The sequence below is a fragment of the Hylobates moloch genome, unplaced genomic scaffold (assembly GCF_009828535.3).
Source record: "Hylobates moloch isolate HMO894 unplaced genomic scaffold, HMol_V3 SCAFFOLD_20, whole genome shotgun sequence".
Taxonomy (NCBI): Eukaryota; Metazoa; Chordata; class Mammalia; order Primates; family Hylobatidae; genus Hylobates; species Hylobates moloch.
In genome coordinates this window covers 33271571-33288908 of record NW_026652295.1, presented here as the reverse complement: position 1 = coordinate 33288908, position 17338 = coordinate 33271571, and the positions used below count along the sequence as shown (strand labels likewise).

Genomic DNA, 17338 nt, shown 5'->3' with positions numbered 1-17338 from the left:
GCACCCATCATCAAGTTTAGTGTGGGACATAAGCATTTAAACAAAGAATTACAGCCTTTTATGGTAAGGACTATGATAAGACAACTTTATCAAAAGGCAGTAGCACAATGGTCATGAGCACAGCCTCTAAGTCTGCCTGTGTTTGAATCCCAGTATCACCACAAGCTGCTGCTTTGATCTTGGGGAAGTTGCTTAACCTCTTTGTGTCTCAGCTTTCTCATCTGTAAAATGGAGATGATAATAGTACCTCCTTCAGAGGGTCATGGCTGTGAGGGCTGATTAAGATCATTCTCATAAAGCACTTGGCCGGGTGTGGTGGCTCATGCCTGTAATACCAGCACTTTGGGAGGCCAAGACAGGCAGATCACGAGGTCAAGAGATCGAGACCATCCTGACTAACACGGTGAAACCCCGTCTCTACTAAAAATAAAAAAAATTAGCCGGGCGTGGTGGTGGGTGCCTGTAGTCCCAGCTACTCAAGAGGCTGAGGCAGGAGAATGGCATGAACCTGGGAGGCGGAGCTTGCAGTGAGCCTAGATGGTGCCACTGCACTCCAGCCTGGGTGACAGAGCGAGACTCTCTCAAAAAATAAAACAAAACAAAAACTAATAAAGCACTTAGCACTGCATGGTAAGCATGCAGTAATTGGTGGATAGTGTTGGGACTGTCAATAAGAATATGTACCCAAGGCCGGGCGCGGTGGCTCACGCTTGTAATCCCAGCACTTTGGGAGGCCGAGGCGGGCGGATCACAAGGTCAGGAGACCGAGACCACGGTGAAACCCCGTCTCTACTAAAAATACAAAAAAATTAGCCGGGCGTGGTGGCGGGCGCCTGTAGTCCCAGCTACTCGGAGAGGCTGAGGCAGGAGAATGGCATGAACCCGGGAGGTGGAGCTTGCAGTGAGCCGAGATAAGGCACTAAGCACTCAACCGTGCGACAGAGAAAGACTCGGCCTCCTAAAAAAAAAAAAAAAAAAAGAATAAGTACCCCAAACCTAGGTCTCTTGAATTCCAAATCCAGGAATCCCTCCAAGCCTCTTCAGGGTCACACGGGATGAGCTGTGGACTTGGAGAGGCATTTTTCTTCTCCCAATAAGATACTTCAGCTTCACTTTGTTGTTTTGTTTGTTTTTACAACTTGTTTCTACTCCATCATATCAGCTTCACTTTGTAGCCATCGTTGGCTGGTGACTCCTCCATCTGTTAGGCACTCTTCAGAATCTACAATTCTTAGTTCCATTGCCAAACCTCAGGGCCCTGAAGTGCAGGGGAGAGGCTGAATTTCAAAGACAGACTTGCCTCTGTACTCTGAGTGATACTTCCAGAGCTGTTGATCTGTTGATGGATGCCTCACTGAGAAAGATCATACCATTGTGGCCTTCCCTGCTAACTTTTCATTTTGAACTGAGAGCTTGTGGCCATAAGTGGACTCAGAAGGCTAAAACTGGATCTTTCTATTTGGAAACAACGGCGGGATGTAGAGTTGTAAAAGCTCACGCCAGGCCTCCCAGGTAGGTGTAAACGTAGCTGTGGCTGGGAACTCATGACTGTGGCTGGCAATCTTCATCCCACTCTACCCTGCAAGTGAAATCGCTTGGGAGGTGACCTAGCTGCTGCTTTCCAAGGCCATGGGTATCTGGAGACAAAGCTTTCTCCACCTAGCCTGGGCAAATGAGAACAACACTAAGACTACGATGAGGATGCCCATCTGGCACCTACAAGGTGGTGGCAGACACCATCCATCTTTGCCTGGCTATGTGGGAAGGAAATAATTATTCATTAGTTCTGCTGTTATTGTCCTGGCTCCCTCACAGTAAACAAAGGGCTCACTACTGGGAATAGAAAAGGCCAAAGTCCCAGGGCCTGGGGAACATGTTCTTTGTTGAACCTCTTTATTAATCTAAAGCTGTTGGACCAACAGGTTGTGGTGTTAGGCGGAAGCTGGGCAGGGACTAATCACTAAGGCAGAAGAACGGGTTTGGCAGGGTAGTTTGAGTAGCAGCTTACTGAAAAGGTGTTATTACTCACTTTTTTATTTTTTGAGACAAGTTCTCAATCTGTCACCCAGGCTGGAGTGCAGTCGTACGATCTCAGCTCACTGCAACTTCTGCCTCCCAAGTAGCTGGGACTACAGATGCATGCCACCATATCTTTTGTATTTTTTTAAGAGACTAGGTTTCACAATATTGCCCAGGCTAGTCTTGAGCTTCTGGGCTCAATCTATCTGCCCACCTCAGCCTCTCAAAGTGTTGAGATTACAGGCATGAACCACCCCGCCGGCCCTATGACTCACCCTTGAAATGTCTTTTCTTAGATAGATACGATCTTTGGTCAGGGACTATTCTATTAGTGCAGGAAGCTTTCAGTCTGACTCTAGGGGTGCCAAGCTGGAAACAGGAACATGAGTGGCCTCTATATGGCTTCATACTCCAGCAGAACCTGAGGTTGTGGTTGGGAATGAGACACGTACAAACACACACACACACCCACACACATACGCCATTCTCTGCCCTATGGCGTGTTATCTTTTAGTGGCTTGGCTTTTACTGGGAGAGAAGGGAAACTAATATTTATTAAGCACCTAGTTTGTGTCAGCACTAGGCAATGTGCTTTCACTATGTTATCTGATGGGATTTGATTTTGAAGCTTTTTTTACTGATAAGGAAACAGACTGAAGGAGATGATATAATCTGAACAAGATTGCATAGTTAATACGTGGGAAAAAGAGAATTTGAGCCCAAATAGAGTCCAGTGCTTACCCACTTTCCATTGAACACACTGCCTGTACACCTGAGACCTCCACAGTCCAGGCCCAAGTGCAACCTGCCCCAAGTAACTCCTTTGCTGCAATGGCTGAAGCTCATTTTTTTCAGATAGAGACTTCAAATCACCAACATGTAGACCCAGCTGGAACGCCTTCCACATAAAAGGGATAGCTCCCCTAAAAGGTATATCTTTTATGTCTTTTTTTTAACATTTTTTAAGATGGGATTTTTATGTTGCCCAGGCTGATCTTGAACTCCTAGCCTCAAGTGATCCTCCTGCCTCAGCCTCCCAAAGTGCTAGGATTATAGGAGTGAGCCACCACACCTGGCAAGTGTATCTTATTGTATGTAAATTATACCCCCATTAAACCTGACTTTTTTTTTTTTTTTGGCTATAAGTTTATTCAACGCAAAAGAATCCTCTCCAATTTTACTGAGGTAGCTGACCACGTCCACAACCAAATCCGCCTCTAAACTGGAATTCGGTTGCTGACCCAGCCCCAGACTCGGCTTTCTTGTCGGCACCAGGTGGCGCAGCACTCCGTCTAGGTATCTCTGTCAGCTTCCCTTCTTGTGAGTCTCGCATGTTGCTCACCCTCCAGACCTTTAGGCCGAGGCCTGCCAGTCTCTGGATGGCTACGGCGTAGGGTGGCAGGCACAATCTCCGGGGGCAGATAAAGGTAATTGCGGAGATACTGGATACCCTCATTGGTAAGGTACCAGTAGAAATGTCTCCAGGCAAACTGTTCCTTCACGTAGCCTCGGGACTTGAGAGACTGCATGGCCTTCATGACATGAAGGTTGGGCACATTCTTGTCTGCCAGCTTTGGGTGCTTAGGCATGTGGACATCCTTCTTGGCCACCATGACTCCCTTCTTAAAAAGGAGTTCATAAATGGCAATCCGGTACTTCTTAGGCATCAACATCTCTGCGGCTGCAGGGGCCAGGGCCAGGGCTGGAAAAGCTAAACCTGACTTTTTATTTTTATTCATGTACTGATTTAGAGGCAGGGTCTCATTCTGTTGCCCAGGCTGGGGTATAGTGGCATGATCATGGTTCACTGTAACCTTGAACTCCTGGGCTCAAGCAATTGTCCCGCCTCAGCCTCCCTAGGAGCAGCAGCTGGAACTACAGTCACACCACCACGTTTGTTTTTGTTTTTTGTTTGTAGGATTTTTTTCTCTTTTTTTGAGACATGATCTCACTGTGTTGCCCAAGCTGGAGTGCAGTGGTGGGATCACAGCTCACTGCAGCCTCAACTGCCTGGGATCAAGGAATTCCCCTACCTCAGCCTCCTGGGTACCTGGGACCACAGACGTGTCACCATGCCCAGCTAGTTTTTTTATTATTTGTAGAGAAGAGGTCTCACTGTGTTATCCAGGCTTGTCTTGAACTCCTGAGCTCAAGCAGTCCTCCTGCCTTGGCTTCCCAAAGTGCTGGGATTACAGGAGTGAGCTACCACTCCTGGCTGGATATCCAGCTAATTTCTGAATTTTGGGGATTATAGGCATGAGCCACCATCCTAGCCTATTTATTTAAGTATAGTCAAAGCAGTGAGGAAGCAGGAAAGAGTAGAACAGCCAGGTGCAGTGGGTCACACCTGTAATTCCAGCACTCTGGGAAACTGACATAGGAGGATCACTTAAGCCCAGGAGTCACCAGCCTGGGCAACATAGGGAGATCTCTTCTCTACCAAAAAAAAAAAAAACAAAAGAGTAAACAAGGAGTTTGATCTGTAACTTAGTGGGAGCAATCGATTAAGGTAACTCACTACCTTGGGACTAGCCTGACTTCTTTTTTTTTTTTTGAGATGGTGTTTCGCTCTTGTTGCCCAGGCTGGAATGCAATGGCGCGATCTCAACTCACTGCAACCTCCGCCTCTCGGGTTCAAGCGATTCTCCTGCTTCAGCCTCCCAAATAGCTGGAATTACAGGTGTGTGCCACCATGCCTGGCTAATTTTGTATTTTTAGTAGAGACTGGGTTTCTCCATGTTGGTCAGCTTGTCTCCAACTCCTGACCTCAGGTGATCGGCCTGCCTTGGCCTCCCAAAGTTCTGGGATTACAGGCGTGAGCCACCGAACCCAGCCGGAACTAGCCTGACTTTTTTTTTTTTTTTTTTTTTTTTTTGAGACAGAGTCTTGCTCTGTCACCCAGGCTGGAGTGCAGTGGCGCGATCTCAGCTCACTGCAAACTCCGCCTCCCGGGTTCATGCCATTCTCCTGCCTCAGCCTCTTGAGTAGCTGGGACTACAGGCGCCTGCCACCACGCCCGGCTAATTTTTTATATTTTTAGTAGAGACGGGATTTCACTGTGTTAGCCAGGATGGTCTTGATCTCCTGACTTTGTGATCCGCCCGCCTCGGCCTCCCAAAGTGCTGGGATTACAGGCGTGAGCCACCATACCGGGTCTAGCCTGACTTTTTAAAAGATGTTGGATATATTATATAAAGAGCTCCTACAAAATAACAATAAAATTACCATCAACTCAATAGAAAAATACAAATGAAAAGGAAATGTATGTATAAATGTCCTTTATACATCTGAAAAAATACTCATCCTCACTACAAGATGAATTTAAATTAAAAATTACTGAGATACCATTTATCACTTACTGGATTAGTAAAAATCAAAAAAATTGATATCACTTTGAATAGCCATGACCATAGGTAAATAGGAACCGTCATACATGTGTAAATTGAAACAGTTCCTGTTGAAGACAGTGTGACAGTGTCTACGAAAATTCCCTGTATATATACCTAGTAACTCACCAATTCCATTTCTAGGAATTTATCCTACAGTTATAGTTACAGGATTGCAAAATGATGTGTATACAAGATTACTCACTGAAGCACTCTTTGGAAAAAAGAGCAAAAGTCTGTAAACTTAAATCCCCATCAACAAGGGCCTGGTTAAATACATTATGGGACATGCATATAGCAGAATAGTACACACCTATAGGAAACAATGAGAAGTATCTGTGTATACTGACATGAAGAACTCTCAAAGATATATTAATTGAAGAAAGCAAGGTGCAGATCAGTGTTTATAGTAGATACCATTTATATTAAAAAGAGAGATACTATTTATATTATTTTATAAATGCATTACAAATCTCAAAGGATCACAGAGCTTTGGGAAGCCAAGGTGGGAGCATCACTTGAACCCAGGAGTTTGAGACCAGCTTGGGCAACATAGGGAGACCTTGGCCAGGCGCGGTGGCTCACGCTTGTAATCCCAGCACTTTGGGAGGCCGAGGCGGGCGGATCACAAGGTCAGGAGATCGAGACCACGGTGAAACCCCGTCTCTACTAAAAATACAAAAAATTAGCCGGGCGTGGTGGCGGGCGCCTGTAGTCCCAGCTACTCGGAGAGGCTGAGGCAGGAGAATGGCGTGAACCCGGGAGGCGGAGCTTGCAGTGAGCCGAGATTGCACCACTGCACTCCAGCCTGGGTGACAGAGCAAGACTCCGTCTCAAAAAAAAAAAAAAAAAAAAAAAATAGGGAGACCTTCATCTCTACAAAAAAGTTTTGGGTTTTTTTTTTTTTTGAGACAGTCTCGCTGTGTTGCCCAGGCTAGAGTTCAGTGGCATGATCACAGCTCATTGCAACCTCTGCCTCCTGGATTCAAGTGATTCTCCCACCTCAGCCTCCCAAATAGCTGGGATTACAAGCACGTGCCACTATGTCCAGCTAATTTTTTTTTTTTTTTTTAGTAGAGACTGGGTTTCGCCATGTTGGCCAGGCTGGTCTGAAACTCCTGGCCTCAAGTGACCCATCTCCTCAGCCTCCTAAAGTGCTAGGCTTATAGGTGTAAGCCACTGCACCCAGCCCAAAAAAGTTTTTTGTTTTTTGTTTTTAATTAGCTAGGCATGGTGGCACGTACATGTAGTCCCAGCCACTTGGGAGGCAGAGGTGGGAGAATCACTTGAGCCCAGGAGTTCAAGATTACAGTGAGCTATGATTGGACCACTGTACTCCATCCTGACCCTGATCCAGTGAGACCCTGTCTCAAAAAAAAAAAAAAAGCTCTCCAAGGAGCTAAGAAACTAGAAATAGTGGTTATCTGTTGTGAAGGGTAGAGGTGGGAGGGATATATTTCACTCTATACTTTTTCAAAAGTTTGATGTTTAAACTATGAATTTTAAAAATTAAGTTAATCATTGTTAAACAATAAAGAAAGGAAATAAAAAGAAAATAACATGGTGGGAGGGGCCCACCACATGTCATGGCTGCCATTGTGGGACCATTTCTCAGAACCACACCCTACAGGCCCAGCGTGGTAGCTCACGCCTGTAATCCTAGCACTTTGGGAGGCCGAGGCAGGGGGATCACTTGAGGTTAGGAGTTCAAGACCAGCCTGGCTAACACGGCGAAACCCCGTCCCTACTAAAAATACAAAAATTAGCCGGGCATGGTGGTGCGCACCTGTAGTCCCAGCTACTTGGGAGGCTGAGGCAGACGAACCACTTGAACCCAGCAGGTGGAGGTTGCAGTGAGCTGAGATGACACCACTGCACTTTAACCTGGGTGACAGAGCCAGATTCTGTCTCAAAAAAAAAAAAAAGCCACACCCTACAAACTGCCTTCTTCGTCAGACAGGCTCATCATTGGAAGAAGTGACATGCAGTCTCCCAGACTGGCAACCTTGTACTCACTCCCAGACTGGCAACCTTGTACTTACTCCCCGCTCTTCCCAAATCCTTGCAATTGTGCAATGGGGCAGGGCTGCTTTGTTGGGTCAGCAGAGTGCAGGTAATTCGACTTGGTTGATGACTCTAATCTAGGCTGTGTCAGTGACACGTGAGGATTATTCTGCTTGGGAAAGGAGGCAGTGAAATCAACCTTAGATTTAAGTCCCGAGAACCCCAGCCTCTTGTTCCTAACCTTCTTGGATGTCCTTTAAAATCCTTCATTTGCTCACCAAAGAAGTCTGCTGGGAATTCTCGACCCCTGAGTTTAAAGAAGTGGGTGCTTGTTTGATTCGACACTAATGTGAAGTACTAGGGACCTGTAATCTGAGGGTAAGCAAAGATTTCTTAGGACATAGAAAACAACAGTCATCTGAAAATTGGATAAATTAAACTTCATCAGAATCTATTAATAAAACTTCAGCTCATGACATAGACTCAGAAAATATTCATAAACATTTATTTCACAAAGGAGTTGGATCCAGAATATATTTTTTAAACTCTTACAAATCAATGAAAAAAAAACATAAAAAGTTTTTAATGGGAAAAGAACAGGCTGGGTGGAGTGACTCATATCTGTAATCCCACCATTTAGGGAAGCCAAGGAGGAAGTATTACTTGAGCCCAGGAGTTTGAGATCAGCCCAGGCAACATGGTGAGACACCATCTCTACAAAATAAAAACAGATGGGAGGATCGTTTGAGCCGCAGAGGTTAAGGCTGCAGTGAGCTGCGATTGCGCCACTGCATTCCAGCCTGGGCAACCGAGCAAGACTCTGTCTCAAAAATAAAAAATAAATAAAAAGACTTGAACACTTCACAAAAGAAAATATACAAAAGGCCAAAAAGCCCATTTAAAAAGCACTTGAAAATAATATTAATCATTATGGAAGTGCAAAGCAAAACCACAAAGAGATATTATCACAACCATAATGGCTACAATTTTAAAAATAGAAAGTAGGGGCTGGGCGTGGTGGCTCACGCCTATAATCCCAGCACTTTGGGAGGACGAGGCAGGTGGATCACCTGAGATCAGGGGTTCAAGACCAGCCTGGCCAACATGGCAAAACTCCGTCTCTACTAAAAATACAAAAAGTTAGCCGGGCATGGTGGTGCGCGTCTGTAATCCCAGCTACCAGTAGGGACTGAGGCAGAATTGCTTGAACCCAGGAGGCAGAGGTTGCAGTGAGCCGATATCGCGCCACTGCACTCCAGCCTGGGCGACAGAGCAAGACTCATAAAAAAAAAAAAAAAAAAGTAGGGCTGGGCATGGTGGCCACTAGCTGTGTCTGGGCTGTCAACTGGGAATGAACACTAGGGAAATTGCTGAGGTAATGGAAATTATGGAAGTGTCCTATATGTTGATAAGAGTATGGATTACATGAAGGTAGGCATTTGTCAAAACCCATCAAATTGTGCACTTAAGATTTGTGCAAGCAGGCCAGGCCTGGTGGCTCATACCTGTAATCCCAGCACTTTGGTTGGCCTAGGCAGGCAGATCACCCGAGGTCAGGAGTTTGAGACCAGCCTGGCCAGCATGGTGAAACCCCATCTCTACTAAAAAATACAAAAAATTGGCTGGGCGCAGTGGCTCACATCTGTAATCCCAGCACTTTGGAAGGCCAAGGTGGGTGGATCACGAGGTCAGCAGTTTGAGACCAGCCTGGCCAATATGGTGAAACCCCGTCTCTACTAAAAAATACAAAAATGAGCCAGGCATGGTGGCATGCGCCTGTAGTCTCAGCTACTCAGGAGGCTGAGGCAGGAGAATTGCTGGAACCAGGGAGGTAGAGGTTGCAGTGGGCCAAGATCAAGCCACTGCACTCCAGCCTGGGCGACAGACTGAGACTCCGTCTCAAAAAAAAAAAAAAATTAGCAGGGCATGGTGGTGGGCACCTGTAATCCCAGCTACTTGGAAGGCTGAGGCAGGAGAATTGCTTGAACCTGGGAGGCAGAGGTTGCAGTGAGCCAAGATTGCGCCACTGCACTCCAGCCTGAGCAACAGAGCAAGACAGAGCAAGACTCTGTCTCCGGGAAAAAAAAAAAAAAAAAAATTGTGCTGGTGCGGTAGCTCAAGCCTGTAATTTCAACATTTTGGGAGGCTGAGGAAGGAGGCTTGAGCCCAGGAGTTCCAGACCAGCCTAGGCAACATAGTGAGACCCTGTCTCTACAAAAAAAAAAATGTTTAAAAATTAGCCAGGTGTGCTAGTGCATGTCTGTAGTCCCAGCTACTCAGGAGGCTGACCAGGGAGGGTCACTTGAGCACAGGAGGTTGAGGCTACAGTAAGTTGTGATCATGCCACTGCTTTCCATCCTGGATGACAGAGCAAGACCCTGACTCAAAAATAACCAAACCAAACCAAAATAAAATGTTACTGGAAAAAGGGTCCAGGTCCAGACCACAAGAGGTCTGGATCATGCACAGAAAGGGTTCAAGGTGAGTTGCAGCATGCAGTTAGAAGAGATGGTTTATTGACAACTACTGAGTTACAGCGTACAATGCCCTCAGAAAGCAGGAGGAGGAACTTCTGGTTTTAAACTTTTTTTTTTTTTTTTTTTTTTTTTTTGAGAAAGAGTCTCACTCTGTCACCCAGGCTGGAGTGCAGTGGCACGATCTTGGCTCACTGCAACCTCTGCCTCCCAGATTCAAGCGATTCTCCCACCTCAGCCTCCTGAGTAGCTGGGATTACAGGCACCTGCCATCATGCCCGGCTAATTTTGGTATTTTTGTGGAGATGAGGTTTCACCACGTTGGCCAGGCTGGTCTTGAACTCCTGACCTCAGGTGATCCTCCCACCTCAGCCTCCCAAAGTGCTGGGATTACAGGTGTGAGCCACTGTATCCGGCCTAAACTTTTTTTTCTTTTTTTGGGACAGGGTTTTGCTCTGTCACCCAATCTGGAATGCAGTGGTGCAATCACAGCTCACAGCAGCCTTGGCCTCCCAGGTCCAAGCAGTCTTCAGCCTCCTTAGCCTCCTGAGTGGCTAGGACTACAGGCACATGCCGTCAATGCAGGAATTTTTTTCTTTTTCAGATGGAGTCTCACTCTGTTGCCCAGGCTGGAGTACAGTGGTGCCATCTCAACTCACTGCAACACCCGCCTCCCAGGTGCAAGCAATTCTCCTGCCTCAGCCTCTCAAGTAGCTGGGATTAGAGGTGCCCACCATCCTGCCTGGCTAATTTTTTTGTATTTTAGTAGAGACGGGGGTTTCACCATATTGGCCAGGCTGGTTTCAAACTCCTGACCTCAAGTGATCTGCCCCTCTCGGGCTCCTTAAGTGCTAGGATTACAGGCATGAGCCATTGCACCCGGCCTAGGAACTTTTTCTGGGTCACTCTGTAAGCCGGGGACCTCTGGCCGGCAATGCCCTGCCTGGCCAAGCCTTGCTTGGGCACGCTCCCTGCTGCAGGAGACAGCCCGCTCATTTGGCCCACCCAGGCCAGGTCTGGCTTGCACACTGGTTCCAACTTCTTGTCATGCGCCCAAGAAGAATGAGGATGCGCTGACAATCAAAGAGTGAGCAAGGCGGGGAGTTTTATTGAGTGATGAAACAGCTTTCAATGGAGAGGGGATGTGGGGGTGGTCCCCCTACCCAAAGGCAGGAAAATCCCCGTGTAGCTGGGTCTGGGGCATTTTATGGACTTAGAATGGGAAGTGCATGCTGATTGGTTTGTGAGCATGCAAAAAAGGTTAAAGTGAAGACACCACTCAAAGGTGGGCGTGACAGTGTAGAAAACCAATTAGGAAAGGGTGGGTATATGTAAAATAGGTGAAGGGTGGAGGTCAATCAGAGGAAGGCACACCAAACTGGAAGACAAGCTCTCAATTTGGTCTGAGGATTTAACTTGTAGCTTGGCTTTCAGACTTTTTTTTTTTTTTTTTTTTTTTTATTTTTTTTGAGACGGAGTCTTTCTCTGTCCCCCAGGCTGGAGTGCAGTGGCGCGATCTCGGCTCACTGCAAGCTCCGCCTCCCGGGTTCACACCATTCTTCTGCCTCAGCCTCCCGAATAGCTGGGACTACAGGCGCCCGCCAACACGCCCGGCTAATTTTTTTGTATTTTTAGTAGAGACGGGGTTTCACCGTGTTAGCCAGGATGGTCTCGATCTCCTGACCTCGTGATCCGCCCGCCTCGGCCTCCCAAAGTGCTGGGATTACAGGCTTGAGCACCGCGCCCGGCCTGTCAACTCTTCAGGTTGGAGGTGGGGTTTCACTGGGTATCTGCCCCTATCTGCCTAGGCATTTGGCTGCCTCTTGTCGCTATCACCACTGGCTAATTTTTTTTTTTTTTGTAAAGACGGGGTCTTGCCATTTTGCCTAAGCTGGTCTTGAACTCCTGGGCTCAAGAGAGCCTCCTGCTTTGGCCTCCCAAAGTGCTAAGATTACAGGTGTAAGCTACTGTGCCCGACCTATAATTTTATTTATTTATTTATTTTGAGACAGAGTCTCACTTTGTTGCCCAGGCTGGAGTGCAGTGGTGTAATCTTGGCTCACTGCAACCTCTGCCTCCCAGGTTCAAGCGATTCTCCTGCCTCAGCCTCCCGAGTAGCTGAGGATTACAGGCACCCTCCAGCATGCCCAGCTAATTTCTGTATTTTTAGTAGAGCTAGGGTTTCACCATGTTGGCCAGGCTGCTCTCGAACTCCTGATCTCAGGTGATCCGCTTGCCTTGGCCTCCCAAAGTGCTTGGATTACAGGTGTCACCCACCGCACCAGGCCTATAATAATAATTATTATTATTATTGTTATTGAGATGGAGCCTTGCTCTGTCACCCAGACTCGAGTGCAGTGGCGTGATCTCGGCTCACTGCAACCTCCACCTCCCGGGTTCATGCGATTCTCCTGCCTCAGCTTCCTGAGTGGCTGGGATTACAGGCGCCTGCCACCACGCCCGGCTAATTTGTATTTTTAGTAGAGACAGGGTTTCACCATTTGGTCAGGCTGGTCTTGAACTCCTGACCTCACGATCCACCCACCTCGGCCTCCCAAAGTGCTGGGATTACAGGCATCAGTCACCATAACCGGCGGATGGAGTCAGTTTTTAAAGTGGTGTCACCTTGGCTCTCCTATGCTCCTGTTTCCCTAACATAATCCAAAAAACTAAAAAGATTTCTCCACTTCATGTCCATCTGCCCCCACAAAAAGGCCCTGTAAATAAATATTGACTATAGTTGGTAGATTAGGCTTGAGTAAATGAGAAGGCATACTGAAGGTAATGGAAACCAGCGTTCCTATTGTTGGAAAAGGAAGTTACAAAAATGGGGAGAAGGAAAGCACTATGTGACGCTAGATTAAACTTGGAGGTATCAATATGAACTCTTGGCTTTATACAAATTTCCTGGCTTTGTCCACTGACAGAGCCTACAGAAGCAGCCACAGAGCACACCTAGCTCCCAGATCTTGGTTTCTGAATTCCATTCTCCAACAAAAGGAACCAGGGCTTCTGGGAGAACAGACTGCTGCAGAGAAAGTGTAAGATGAACCTGAAATACCTTCTTATGCTACAAAGTAAGAAAATGCTCAAAGAATGTTGGAGATATATCAAAAGAACAAAGAAGCCAGTTTAAGGGGCTCCTGCTCGCCAAATCTGGGACAATCTGGCCATCAAAAATAAAAGACAATCCAAGGCCAGGTGCAGTGGCTCATGCATGTAATTCTAGCACTTTGGGAGGCCGAGGCGGGCAGATCACCTGAGGTCAGGAGTTCGTGACCAGCCTGGCCAACTTGGTGAAACCCTGTCTCTACAAAAATACAAAAATTAGGCCGGGCGCGGTGGCTCACGCTTGTAATCCCAGCACTTTGGGAGGCCGAGGCGGGCGGATCACGAGGTCAGGAGATCGAGACCACGGTGAAACCCCGTCTCTACTAAAAATACAAAAAATTAGCCGGGCGTGGTGGCGGGCGCCTGTAGTCCCAGCTACTCGGAGAGGCTGAGGCAGGAGAATGGCGTGAACCCGGGAGGTGGAGCTTGCAGTGAGCCGAGATTGAGCCACCGCACTCCAGCCTGGGTGACAGAGCAAGACTCCGTCTCAAAAAAAAAAAAAAAAAAAAAAAAAAAAAAAAAAAAAAAATTAGCCAGGCATGGTGGCGGTTGCCTGTAATCCCAGCTACTCGGGAGGCTGAGGCAGGAGAATTGCTTGAACCCAGGAGGCAGAGGTTGCAGGGAGGCAGAGGTTGCAGTGCAGGGAGCCAAGATTGAGCCATTGCACTCCAGCCTGGGTGACAGAGCAAGACTGCGTCTCAAAATGAATAAATAAATAAATAAACAAAATTTAAAAAAGACAAGTCCCTGCAGTGGTTCATACCTATAATCCTAGCACTTTGGGAGGCCAAGGTAGGAGAATCACTTGTGCCCATGAGTTCAAGATGAGCTCTGGCAACATAGCGAGATTTGCTCTGAACAAAAATTTTTAAAAGTTGACTGGGTGTAGTGGCACATACCTGTAGTCCTAGCTACTCAGGGCAGTTTGGGAGCTGGGTGAGATGGGGGATCACTTGAGCCAAAGAGGTCAAGACTGCAGTGAGCCATGATTGTGTCACTGCACTCCAGCCTGGGTGGCAGAGCGAGAACCCTGCCTCAAAAAAGTGAAAAATAAGGCCGGGCGCAGTGGCTCACGCCTGTAATCCCAGCACTTTGGGAGGCTGAGGTAGGTGGATCACGAGGTCAAGAGATGAAGACCATCCTAGCTAACCTGGTGAAACCCATCTCTACTAAAAATACAAAAATTAGCTGGGCGTGGTGGTGTGTGCCTGTAGTCCCAGCTACTCGGGAGGCTGAGGCAGCAGAATCGCTTGAACCCAGGAGGCGGAGGTTGCAGTGAGCTGAGATCACACTACTGAACTCCAGACTGGCAACAGAGGGAAACTCTGTTTCAAAAAAAAAATAAATAAAATAAAATAAAAATCAATAAAAGATGGTAGTGAATTACAACCCAATTAATAAAATATAGATCTACAAATCTATTATGATATAAATAAACAAATTAATAAGTAAATAAATGGTGAAAAAGGAAAAGATCTTCCTTATGGTAGACTTACATCTACTAACTATAGAAAAAACAATGGAGTTAGAAAATCATCATGGAGGCCGGATTTGGTGGCACATGTCTGTAATCCCACCACTTTGGGAGGCCAAGGCAGGCAGAACACCTGAGGCCAGGAGTTCGAGACCAGCCCGGCCAACATGGTGAAACCTCCGTCTCTACTGAAAGTACAAAAATTAGCCGGGCCTGATGGCACACACCTGTAGTCCCAGCTACTCGGGAGGCTGAGGCTCAAGAATCACTTGAACTGGGGAGGCAGAGATTGCAGTGAGCTGAGATCGCTCCACCGTACTCCAGTCTGGGTGACAGAGTCAGACTCTGCCTCAAAAAAACAAAAAAGAGGGCCGGGCGCGGTGGCTCACGCTTGTAATCCCAGCACTTTGGGAGGCCGAGGCGGGCGGATCACGAGGTCAGGAGATCGAGACCACGGTGAAACCCCGTCTCTACTAAAAATACAAAAAATTAGCCGGGCGTGGTGGCGGGCGCCTGTAGTCCCAGCTACTCGGAGAGGCTGAGGCAGGAGAATGGCGTGAACCCGGGAGGCGGAGCTTGCAGTGAGCCGAGATTGCGCCACTGCACTCCAGCCTGGGTGACAGAGCGAGACTCCGTCTCAAACAAACAAACAAAAATAAATAAATAAATAAATAAATAAATAAATAAATAAATAAATAAAAATAAAAATAAAAAAAACAAAAAAGAAAAAATAATCATGGATGCTAAAACTCCATAATGAGGAACAGCCTCAAGGACTATCCCCACAAATTACTTATTTAATTATATAGAGGAAATTAATAACTTTACAGAGAGCAATCTGGTAGCTCTATCATTAATCAAGTGATTAAAATCAACTATCAATTTTAGAACAAACTGACTTTATATACCTCCTGAAATGATATTATAGTCCTGTATAACTGCATAATTTGAACCTAAGGATGAGGAAACATTAGCCAAACAAAAATCGAGTGACATTCTGCAAAATAAATAGCTGTACCTTTTTGTGGCAGGGTCTTGCTCTGTTGCCCATGCTGAGTGCAGTGCTATGATCATGGCTCACTGCAGCCTTTACCTCCTTGGCTCAAGCAGTTCTCCTACCTCAGCCTCCTGAGTAGCTGGGTCTACAGGTGCTCACCATCACACCCAGCTTTTTTTTTAGAGACGGGGGCCTCACTATGTTGCAGGTGGATCTTGAGTATTTTTAGTAGAGACAGGGGTTTCACCACATTGGCCAGGAATTCCTAGCCTCAGGTGATCCTCCCTCCTCAGCCTCCCAAAGTATTGTGATTACAGGAATGAGGCACCACACCTGGCCAATAGCTGTACTTTCCAAAAATGTCCAAGTCAAGAAAGACAAAGTAAGGCTAGAGAACTGTTCCAGATTAGATTAAAAACACATGATCCTGAATTGAAAAAATATGATCCTGAATTGAAGATTATCTTGAGAACAGAAATGGGTTAAATGAATGCTATTTAGACAATTGCCAAAATTTGATTATGGACTATATTCGTTTCCTACAGCTGCTATGGTGAATTACCACAAATTTGGTGGCTTAAAATAACACACATTTATTTTCTTATAACTCTGAAGGTCAGGAGGATGAAGCCGGTTTCACTGGGCTGAAATCATGATGTTAACAGGGTTGAACTCCCTGTGGACTGGTAAATCACTCATTGTCTCCAGTTTACTCTTTTTGAGACGGAGTTTCACTCTTGTTGCCTAGGCTGGAGTGCAATGGCATGATCTTGGCTCACTGCAACCTCCGCCTCCCGGGTTCAATTGATTCTCCTGCCTCAGCCTCCCAAGTAGCTGGGATTACCGACATGTGCCACCACATCCAGCTAATTTTGTATTGTTAGTAGAGGCGGGTTTTCACCATGTGGATCATGCTGGTCTCTAACTCCTGACCTCAGGTGATCCACCCACCTCAGCCTCCCAAAGTGCTGGGATTACAGGTGTGAGCCACTGTGCCCAGCCACCAGTTTACTCTTGAATAATTCAGAAATACATACAAAATGGGGCACAATATAAACACGTGGGAAATCTAGGTAAAGGTACCATCTTTGCGACTCATCTGTAAGTTTGAGATTATGTTAAAATTTAAATGGATCAAAAGAATAAGTATTACCAATAATACAGGCAGGGATATAAGCATGAATTTTCATGTCAGTTCTAAAGTCAGTGGGATGAGTTCCTAACTAGAGTCAGAAAACTCTGTTAAATAATAACACTTCTTTGCATTTGGAGGATGCTTATTTTCCAAATCATTTCACAGCTACTGCCTTATTTGCTTCTTGCAATAACCACAGGAAGTCAGAAGAGCAGATATTTTTATTCCTATTGGACAAATGAAAAAAAAATGAAGCATGAAAGAGTTAATTGAATCACCTAAGATTCCACACACATAAGTGGCAGAGTTCGAGATTAGAAACTCTCTTCTGATTCTCCTATGCTAGGTTTAAGAGTAGTCAAGAGTGGTTATAGGTACAGCTTAAGACAGACCTGTACTGAAATCCACTTGAGTCCTGGCTACAATTTGTCTAGCTCTATTACTCAGGGTAGGCAAGGTTATGTAGTGGTGACAAATAAACCCTGAAATATCAACAGCTTAACAGAACAAAAGTTTATTTGTTGTTCCCATTTACAGTGTAATGTGGGCCCATCAGCTTTTTTTTTTTTTTTTTTTTTTTGACAGGGTCTCACTCTGTAGCTCAGGCTGGAATGCAGTGGCACGATCACAGCTCACTGCAGCCTCAACCTCTCAGGCTCAGGCAATCCTCCCACCTCAGCCTCCCAAATAGCTGGAACCACAGGTGCACACCACCTCAGCTGGCTGATTTTTGTTATT

At 46.3% G+C, this 17338-nt stretch overlaps 1 protein-coding gene across 1 annotated transcript; it reads right to left on the bottom strand.

Annotated features, from left to right (window-relative positions):
- Positions 1-3171: 3171 nt before the first annotated feature.
- RPS10 (ribosomal protein S10) lies at positions 3172-3700 on the bottom strand. The gene is given in 2 exon segments (XM_058432559.1): positions 3172-3314; positions 3316-3700. Coding segments are annotated over 2 exon segments (495 nt in total). The 5' UTR covers positions 3693-3700; the 3' UTR covers positions 3172-3196.
- Positions 3701-17338: the final 13638 nt, after the last annotated feature.